Raw genomic sequence first — 9,511 nt, 5'->3', positions numbered from 1 at the left:
TTTTATAAATTTCGCTTTATTTTTTTAAATATAATGCTAATTAATTAATTAATTTACACCTTTTCATTTTGAACCACAAGTATAATATTATTTATTTTCTTATTATTTTATTTTATTTTATTTAAAATTTGTTTTGGTTATTAGCGGCCGGGATTCCCTTTTACCCTAATGTTTTTTCAAATTTTCCTAAACATCCTTAATACTTCACTTCTTGACACTTTTTACATCCTTAATGCTCCCCTTCAAATTTTTAATCATGTATCGAACACAACTTTAATGTCTAAAAACTACATATCCTTGGCTATCGCTCATGTTGAAAAGCACAACATGAAGGGTTTTCTGATTTTATGTATATTTCACCGATTCAAAAAAATTTCAAGCATTTTATTTGCAAAAATTCCAGATTGAGGAAGCAGATCAAGCTTTCTATACGCTTCGCAATTATTTTCTATACGTTTGCATAAAACTGGTTTATAGAATGCCTACCACCTACTGGTTAGGTAGTATCTTCAAAGCCTAAAGCTGCAATGTTGTGTTGGGGAGAAATTCACATATTTTGTCACACTTTCACCTGTCAGCCATTGACCTGCACTTGGTTGGGCTGTGAATGGAAATAATGGCGCCTCGCAGGGCACATCAGTTTGGTCACTTGTTTTTTTCTGACTTTATCATTGACTTCAGTTTGGTAGGGAGTGTACCTTAATGTGCCTATTAATATTGGGGACATGCCTAACTTGATGAGAGATATGTCTCTAACACCAAGCAAGCGAGTGATTAAAGCAAAAGTCTCCCTTTTATCTCTTAGAAAGTGGTGCATGTTTTCTCCACTGTCGAGACTTTTTGATCCGATGAGCTGTATGCTTCCTCTACTCCGTAGAGGTAACTTGTACATTCTTTTCAATCGGTGGCCTTGTGCATGGGAAGGAAAGCTTGAAAGCATCTTTTGGAAAGTGTTTATTCTAAATCGATTGATCAGTTCTCCCTCGAATGTTATGTTGCTTTACACAATAATTCCCATTTCCATGTTTATTATACAGAAATATATAATAATTTATTTGCGTCTAGTAACTCTTAATTTGTAGTTTTAATTACTATTTATTTAGCTATAAATTCTCTTTATTGGTTGAATAATAAAAAATAAAGTAACTGCTCATCTCGACCTTTTTAACAAGGTAACATTTGCTAATATATATTGTATATGCTTCCATAGTACAATTGCTAACATTTGCTTCAAAAGGTCATCCATGTCTGCATCATGATTAACAAAAGGTCATCTGTCATAAATTTCACCATCCTCTTGGCTTGGACATATGTAGCAAATGCTTTGCCTCCAATTATATATACCCTAGGAACATACTTTGCCTCCAAATATTTATACCCTAGGAACAGAACATACTTTGCCTTTCTTCCCTCATAAACCATTTCTTTCATTTTCTTATAGCAATAAACAATTCCCGTTATATTCAGTAACTGCCGCTTGTATTCGTGTATGCACTTAACCTGAGAATTAGAGTTATTATTTGTAGACTCAATATATTTTTCATTTATAAATAATATAAATATGAAGAGGTTATCTTTAAAGATGTGCTTTCTTTTTTGCTCAACATCACCGATATGAACATAAGTGAGACAAATAAAACTCAAGACACTGCCTGTTATCACCATTAATCGTCATCATTCCCAACCTTTCAACACAAGTGCCAACGTTTTACTCAGAACTTTTTAGTGCCAGAAACCAGAAAACAAGAACCATGTACAAAAGGACCAAAAACTGCTTCCTCCAGAGTTGTATAATCAGATAAGGCAGAGACAGATCTCGGAAATGACAGGCAGGAAATAACCTGTACATCAAACATTGCATCAGGATTGACAATATATCCAGTCTTTTCTTAAAGAAAGGCCGTAACCTTGATCTTGTTTCTTCTTTTTGCTTCCATCCACTCAGATTGAAGGTCCTCGTAATAAGAAAACTGCAAAAACTCACACTTGTCTGTCAAAATATGATAGTGCGAAACTGATGAGGTCAAATTTAGTGGTCCCAAAATGTAGATGGAATGCCTCGTGTCATGCAAGATTGGGACATTTAAAACATGCGCTTGTGAAAATGCATTCAAGTGAAATCCCAATTTGAATGTCACCAGATATCTAAGTTGAGCACACTGCAACCTGTAGGCTGTAACGTAGCAAATAGCAATTTACCTTTCCATGGGTCGACAGTTTCCAAGTGTTTATGACCCAGTCATCTGTTATAGTACTTGGTTATGATTTTACTTAGTTCTGGATTGCAAAACGAATCCATCTTCTTGGTGTCGCCCCATTTGTTTTATTCTGAAAATTCTCACGACACAACTGTCAAAAAGTTATGGATACTGGAATTACTTTTGTCATGAAGAACATTCAATGCACAGTAGTCCTAGAAAAAATAGCAGCGCTTCAATTTCATGAGAAAGTGATATGAGGAAGAGAGGCATGCAATTTCTGTTTCCTTATAGAACTCATTAAATACTTCAATTTTTACTATTTCACTGTGAATCTCAGCAGCTCCATTTACTGAAGACATAGATTAGCCACCTGGACCATCTTTGGCAGTTTTGGATATGGTTCAAATGTCGCCTCATTTGTCTCATCAATTTCCTATTGTTCAGACTGTTCTTCATCAGTAGATTCAGTTTCTTCATCTGAGACTTCAACTTCCTCTATGGAGTCAACAACAGAACTTTCTAGTTTAACTAACAATTCTAGAACTGACTCAGGCAACCCGATGTTATAAAAAATTCTCATTTGCTTTAGCTTTTGCCGCAACAAGTTGAGATCAAGTTGAGATCCTCAGCGCCAGACTCCACAACTATGGCATGAATCAGCTGGATAACACATGGAAGATATGAAAACATAACAGAAGAAAAAAATTGATCTGAGACAAAATCACCATGTCTTTCTAATATTACCTCTTCATCAATCATCCTAGTGATCTCAACATGCCGAGGCAGCAGTTCCTGAAAAGGTCTAAACTCCATTTCTCCAGAGCCTCAGGTAGAACTGTGTGATTTGTGCATACAATAGTTCTGCGTGTATCAAAAGGTCCGAGGAAATATTAGCAACCACAAATAGAAGCCAGCATATAGTGCAACTAATTTTTCTGAGAATGTTATCATTTTGTATAAAACTGTTTTAGTGAAATGTTGATCTTTGTATGGATCAACTATAATTCATGTGCATGCAAACGTGCACACATGTAGGCATGACATACATTGTGAAACAAGCATAGTTTAGTTACTGCACAACTGGTAGCCACATAAGTGCAAAACCCATGCTGGGAAGTGCCTCCGAGTAATAGCTCATGCTTCCTTCCAGCTCAAACCCTTCCAATCCATCAAAATTCTTATCAGCTCCGGGATGCAAAGTGTTGGACGAGTGTCATTCATTTGCACTGCAAAATTTTCCCATTTCACAGGCTTCCCTGATCTCCTTTCAAAGTGAGCAATTATGTCTTGGAGAGATGCAGAGCATAGCGTATATTGTTGCTTCAACCCTAGTGTCTTACCCTCTACAGATTCATCCCCGGGGTCCAATATGTAGCAAATCTGATCACAACAAATCATCAATTGGAACCATCAGCTTTGGCATTAGAAATATTAATAATGACAATAATAAACCGTTCCTAACCAGTACAAATATGTACTGAGGTGCTGTGAAAATATCTGGACAGAAGCACACATACAACTTGCCATATTTTGTGATGAGCTGTTTGAACAAGCCATAGTTGGACCTGAGTCCATACCCCCAATGCAGGATAATTCATTGTTGGTAGTGTCTGATAGAATTTCCAGCTTTGTTCGACCTAGACTTCACAAAATAAGAATTCTACAGGAAGATATGAAGCTCTTTGCAAGAGCTGAAACTTTCAGCAGTTTGCTTTTGTTTGTATTGTGGTGTTTGTATATTGTACAAACCTTTTAAGCAATTTGCTCAAGTATATTTTGATCAATGAAAAATTCGTTATCAAGAAAAAAAAAAGTATCTTGAGTTAAGAAAATCCAATTTCATATCACACTCATAAATCTGGAGATTTAGCATAAAGTAAGCAGTTATCAGCCATGATGACTGAAAAAAAAATATAATAAAAATATCTTACTTGTCCGGCGGCTACATCCTCCAACTTTCTCAAAGCATCAGTAAGCAGTTTCCAATAGCATTTAGCAACGCTCTACCCTGCAAAATAAAGAACACAGTACATAACAAATCATCAGCACTGCAAGTAAAAACCAAACTAGCACAGCAGCATTGGTTTTCAATAGTTGTGGCCACCAGAAAACCAACAGCACTGAACCTGTAGGCACTCCATAGACAGATAATATGCCTGCTTTGAATTCACCTTCTCATAGTACTCATATGTGGCATTCCAATTTATGAGTAGCGAATCGCGAACGCTCTCTGCAGTTCTGGAGAGAATGATGGTGTGAATTCTGCATGGTATTTAATGTTGGCTGCAATAGATGCTGAATCAGGTTCAAAGGTATCTAAAGAAGCTGCAAACACAGTATAAAAGCACATGCGCAATATCAGTACATGCTGTTGAATGAGAGAACGCTAAATAGACTAGAAAGGGAAGAAGCTTTCGAGTAGCACAACAAGAACCTTCTCCATTGACTGTGGGATCTTTCAATTCTTGCCTTTCGCCTCTAGCAATGTTTTTGAAAGACAAGTTTCTACTTCTTGAACGATTGAAAAATCGTGGGGTTCTAGAAATGAATAGATTTGAAAGGCTGGCTCTGCAGTTGAAGCCTGAAACACATGTGGAACCTGAAACTAAATTTCAATTGAGCCGCAGAGAATGGTAAAGCAGCCATGAATTGTTGTTGTTCTCTGCTCTTTTTTAGATGCAATGGTGAAAGAGAGAGTGGGGTTTTGCCGTTTTGGTTTTTTCTCGTGTGACAGCAGCTTTCCTCCATGTTCAAGACGAGGGAAATATCGATGGTAGAGAGTGAAAGAGGGAGTGGGGTTTCGGTTTTAGATGCGTCTTGTTGAGTAAGCCCACTTAGGCCCATACCCATATCCCCCTTCTTACGTCAACAACCAGTTGGGCTTGATCCAATAGAAAACGAAATTTGAAAAAAACCAATGGGCCTCGTTAGAGACATCCAATATGGACTTTGACCACCAAACCAGTTTTTCAATTAAAACTCATGGGAGAAAAGGACAAAAGGATCCCAACGGTCTAAAAATTGAGGGGGGACTCGTATCATAACAAAAGTAGACTCTTTCTTCCTCCATGGAGACGAGATTTTAGCCTTCCTTATTTTACGCAGCGCCTCCCATCTGTTTGATTCATTCAAACATAGACAGATAGGCAAACAATATTTACCAAAAACTCTCTCTTTCTATTAGAAAGGAGGAGTTTGTTTTCAGGTAACCATTCTTTGATTCCCATCCACGGGCTTTACGTGAAACTTCTCTTGGCAATTGGAAAAGGAATTATAATTGCTGCTCTCATTCTTCATTCTGATCTCAGGTACCCATTCTTTGATCTCTTTCCCTTCTTTAGTTCCACTTTTTAATGTGATGTTCTTTTGAATTGTCCATCTTGCATTACTTCGAAGCAAGATGATTTTTTTCCCTCATGCTTATCTTGCTTATTGCAGCACGGTTCTTGATCTGTTTGCCTTATTTTCTGGATAAGATTGAGAGATTCTAGTTTTGGTTATTTGGAACGTTAATCTTCACTCTTCAGGGATAAATTCCGTTGTTCGTTTCATTAATTTGGCATCTTTCTTTCGTTGTCGTGTTCAAGACCCAAGATAACCAAAAAGGAGGAGTTGGGATTCCATTTTCAGTGGTTCCTCCGTTTTTTTTCTTCTTATCAAATCTACGACCCATTCATATTTGTTAACTTTAATGTCTTGCAAAATTCTGGTTCTCTCTTTCTTTCTCTCATCTATTTATGTTAATTGGAGTTATGTTGGTAATTGATTTCTGGGTGTTTTTAATGTTTGTGTTTGGCTTGAGATTTAATACTAATGGTTGGCAAATATGCTGTTAGCATCCTGAAACATTTTCTTAGTAAGGAAAATACAATAGATTGGGAAGAAAAATCTCCATTGCCATTACAGCTGACTGACATGGTTTATGTTTAGGTATCAGGATTGAAGTTTCACGCGGATACCATTGTACCCTTTTCTTGGGTTTTGCACTTCCAACCAATCAACTGTCCAATTGACGTGCACAAGTTTTGCTCATAGTCAAAATGTTTGGATTTAGGAAATCACCTGCAAATAATAAACCTACCAAGCAAAGTTCAGTGAACCCTCCAGCCTCTTTTACCTCTAACCCTTTTGATTCAGATGATGAATCCAATGCCAAGCAAACACTTCATCACGGAAAACGAACTTATTCTGAGCCCATGCTTAATGTCCCCAATGATGCTTTTGATGATAGAGACGGATACAAGAACGATTTCCGTGACTCAGGAGGGCTAGAGAACCAAAGTGTTCAAGAACTGGAGAAATATGCTACCTACAAGGCTGAGGAGACAACAAAGAGTGTTAATAACTGCCTCAGGATTGCCGAAGATATCAGACAAGATGCTACAAGGACTCTTGATATGTTGCATGCTCAGGGTGAACAAATCACCAGGACCCACAACATGGCTGTTGATATGGATAAGGATCTCGGTAAGGTAAGCTCAATGCGTTGTTATGAAATCATTGTTCGTTCGACTGTTAATAGGAATTGCATTAGTCAAGGTGGAAAACTGGTGGTTGTTTTATTTAAAAAGAATGGAGAGAAGATGATGGTAATAATTCTTGTCTTATTATCTCCAGAGTTTAGACTTGGTTCATTTTGGTTAATTCCGCCTACCTTGGATCAGTACTTCCGAAAGTTTCGTGTTATCTGATTCTATGCAATAGCAAATCCATAATGTATCATGTTAGGTTGAGCAATGTGTATATTTATGTCATCAACAGGGCCTTTTCTTATATGCTTGTATGAAGATAATTCTGTTTCAGTTGAATTTGATAACAAGACCAAGGATTTTTTCTACTTAAATTTCATGCAATTCAGCATATGCTTATTGGAAGGGAAAACGCTTGCAAGGGATGCAAAATTTTGGCCATGCCCCCTCATGGCTTTTTGGTCCTTAACTTGCATAAGAGAGTACGTTTATGAGGCATCAGTTCAGTTAGATAAGGATTGAGCTCATTATTTGCTTGATTAGATGTGAGAAAAATTTTGTAGAAAGAAAGCATCCCTTGAAGATATGTTGCATACGTAAGGCTTGATTTTTAAATTCTATAAAGATAATCTGTCATTCTATTACAGTAGTCTGCTTGGCTCAAGAAACTAAAACGAGGTCAACTCACCCAGAAAAAAAAGTACAGATGTAAAAAGAAAGGAAGCTTTTATTTTGCTTTACTGTTTATAAAGAAACATTACCTGGTAATGGATTACCATTGAAGAGCATATATGACTGTTTTGAAAAGACTTTCTTCTTGGTTCTACATTTGGTTTTCTTTGATCTCGTTTCCTGGATCCTTCCATCATTTCACAAACAGTTGGTGATAGCTTTTAATGATCTCAAACTGGTATTATCAGGGTGAGAAGCTCTTAAACAATCTCGGAGGCATTTTCTCTAAGCCTTGGAAGCCAAAGAAAACCCGGGATATAACAGGACCTTTGATCACAGCAGGTTTCTAGCATCACTGGCTTGTTTCATTTTCTAAGAATTGTTGCCTTGTGTTCTTCTTTGAACTGCTTTACTGGCTACAGATAAACCTTCCAAACTGAACCAATACAACAGAGGAGAAAGAGAAAAGCTGGGTTTAGCTCCTAGAGGACGTTCAGCTCCTACAACACCTCCTCCTGAACCAACAAACGCACTGCAGAAAGTTGAGGTTAGTTTCCTTGGCTGGTGATTGGAACTTGGGAGAATTCAATTGTAGTGTAATATTGGAATTTATGCATAAATGGCTGTGATGATACCAGGCAGAGAAGGGAAAGCAAGATGATGCACTTTCAGATTTAAGCAACATCTTGGGTGATTTAAAAGGCATGGCAATTGATATGGGAAGTGAACTTGACAGGTCAGTTTGACGTCACTCTCGATTGAAAAAAATGATGTTTTGGTGCATTGCAATTGCAAGTTCGTCATAAACATTTTTGATCTTATTGTTCTAAATTATGTCATTGATGCAGCCAAAATAAATCCCTTGATCACCTTAGTGATGATGTTGATGAGCTGAACTCTCGAGTGAAAGGAGCTAATCAACGTGCACGCCGTTTGCTTGGGAAGTGAAACACCGGGCAGCGTGTATCACCTTCAGCTACTGAATTCAGAATTCAGTTTACCTAACTTCTGTTTAGCTATTGCAGCGGCAAGTTTTGTCAAGTCCCAGTTGTATACAAAGTGCAAGTGTTGTTTCTCTTTCAAGATACTGTTAATACAAAATCTATTCCTCGCTTCTTTGGCATATAATTTCTCCACAATGATGCATCTACTTCACAGACTCACAGGTTAGGAGAATCAGGACTATTGATGTTCTACTGACAACAAAACAAAAGGGGAGAGAGAGAGATCTCCCATGAAATTATGTGAGCTCTATTGGCAGTGACATTCAGATTGTGTTACTGTATAAAACAGTTAAACCATTGTCTTAAACCCAGGATGAAGCAATTTATAAACAGAATGCAATGATTATTAAAACATATTCCTACAAAAACGTATAATGCTTTTGTTCTCACTAAATAAAGAACACAGATTGGTATTTAGTATTTACAGGAATGATATAAAATTATAATGTAGTTTTTTAGCCACCCAATTTGCCGAAACAACCTGCAGGAAGGCTTCATTTACAACTACAAACTAACTAAAAGCATACCTTCTTTTACTATATATTATAGATTATTGTTCATCTCTTCACATTTTATTATGTCATTATGCACAACATTGTTTATTCTTTTTTTTTTAATCATTGAATTTTATTTCTTTTTAATTTTATTCTCACGTTATGTTTGCAACATTTTATTTGTTAGGCTTCGCTTCTCTCGCGTATATGAAGTGTCGGGAAAGATTCTAATGATCAATTAAAGATCAATTTTACAAAATTGGATTTAACATTATAGTTTAAAAAAATAGATTAAAAAATAGACCCACTATTCAAAAAGCACAAAAAACTTCAATTTGATTTAAAAAATTCAATTTATGCATCATTTATTCAATCCCTTGAGTTTTAGTAATTCATGTTTAATTTTTTTTTTTTTAGTTTAATGTGAGTGTCCAGGTCAGTTTACGCGCATTTTATTTTAGTTTTTTAGTGGTGAGAGAAGAGAAAGAAAATAAAAAAAAATATAAAAGAAGAGAAAAATGGGTTGGCTAGGCATATTCTAACAGGGGAAAAAAAATCTTAATGTTTATGAGCTCGTCTCGCAAAAAAAAGTTTTATAAAAATAATTTGAAATATTTTCTTAACAAATTGAGGCGAGAGTTTTTATTTAGTTTGGTTTTTAGATTGATTGA

General features: G+C 36.3%; 1 protein-coding gene and 1 long non-coding RNA gene across 11 annotated transcripts; one reads left to right on the top strand and one right to left on the bottom strand.

Annotated features, from left to right (window-relative positions):
- Window positions 1-1,636: 1,636 nt before the first annotated feature.
- LOC18101462 (uncharacterized) lies at window positions 1,637-4,960 on the bottom strand. 9 transcript variants are annotated; one of them, XR_008059904.1, is made up of 5 exons: window positions 4,636-4,960; window positions 4,133-4,526; window positions 3,248-3,838; window positions 2,200-3,062; window positions 1,637-1,970 (listed from the first exon to the last, which is right to left on the bottom strand). It is a non-coding gene; the product is annotated as an uncharacterized LOC18101462 (long non-coding RNA). The 9 variants fall into 9 exon arrangements; XR_002983272.2 differs by having other exon boundaries at window positions 1,637-2,861; window positions 2,946-3,062; XR_008059907.1 differs by having other exon boundaries at window positions 1,637-3,062; window positions 3,248-3,581; window positions 3,719-3,838.
- A 281-nt stretch (window positions 4,961-5,241) lies between these two features.
- LOC7460720 (putative SNAP25 homologous protein SNAP30) lies at window positions 5,242-8,456 on the top strand. 2 transcript variants are annotated; one of them, XM_024606748.2, is made up of 6 exons: window positions 5,242-5,509; window positions 6,139-6,673; window positions 7,591-7,684; window positions 7,765-7,889; window positions 7,981-8,078; window positions 8,191-8,456. In XM_024606748.2, the coding sequence occupies exons 2-6, from the start codon at window positions 6,242-6,244 to the stop codon at window positions 8,288-8,290; spliced, it is 849 nt and encodes a 282-aa protein (XP_024462516.1). In that variant the 5' UTR covers window positions 5,242-5,509; window positions 6,139-6,241; the 3' UTR covers window positions 8,291-8,456. The 2 variants fall into 2 exon arrangements, with proteins under 2 accessions (XP_024462516.1, XP_002312278.1); XM_002312242.4 differs by having other exon boundaries at window positions 5,243-5,509; window positions 6,132-6,673.
- The last annotated feature ends 1,055 nt before the right edge of the window (window positions 8,457-9,511 follow it).

This window comes from Populus trichocarpa, chromosome 8 (assembly GCF_000002775.5).
Source record: "Populus trichocarpa isolate Nisqually-1 chromosome 8, P.trichocarpa_v4.1, whole genome shotgun sequence".
Taxonomy (NCBI): domain Eukaryota; kingdom Viridiplantae; phylum Streptophyta; class Magnoliopsida; order Malpighiales; family Salicaceae; genus Populus; species Populus trichocarpa.
Note: the sequence above shows the minus strand (reverse complement) of the source record. Positions and strands in the feature narration are given on the sequence as shown.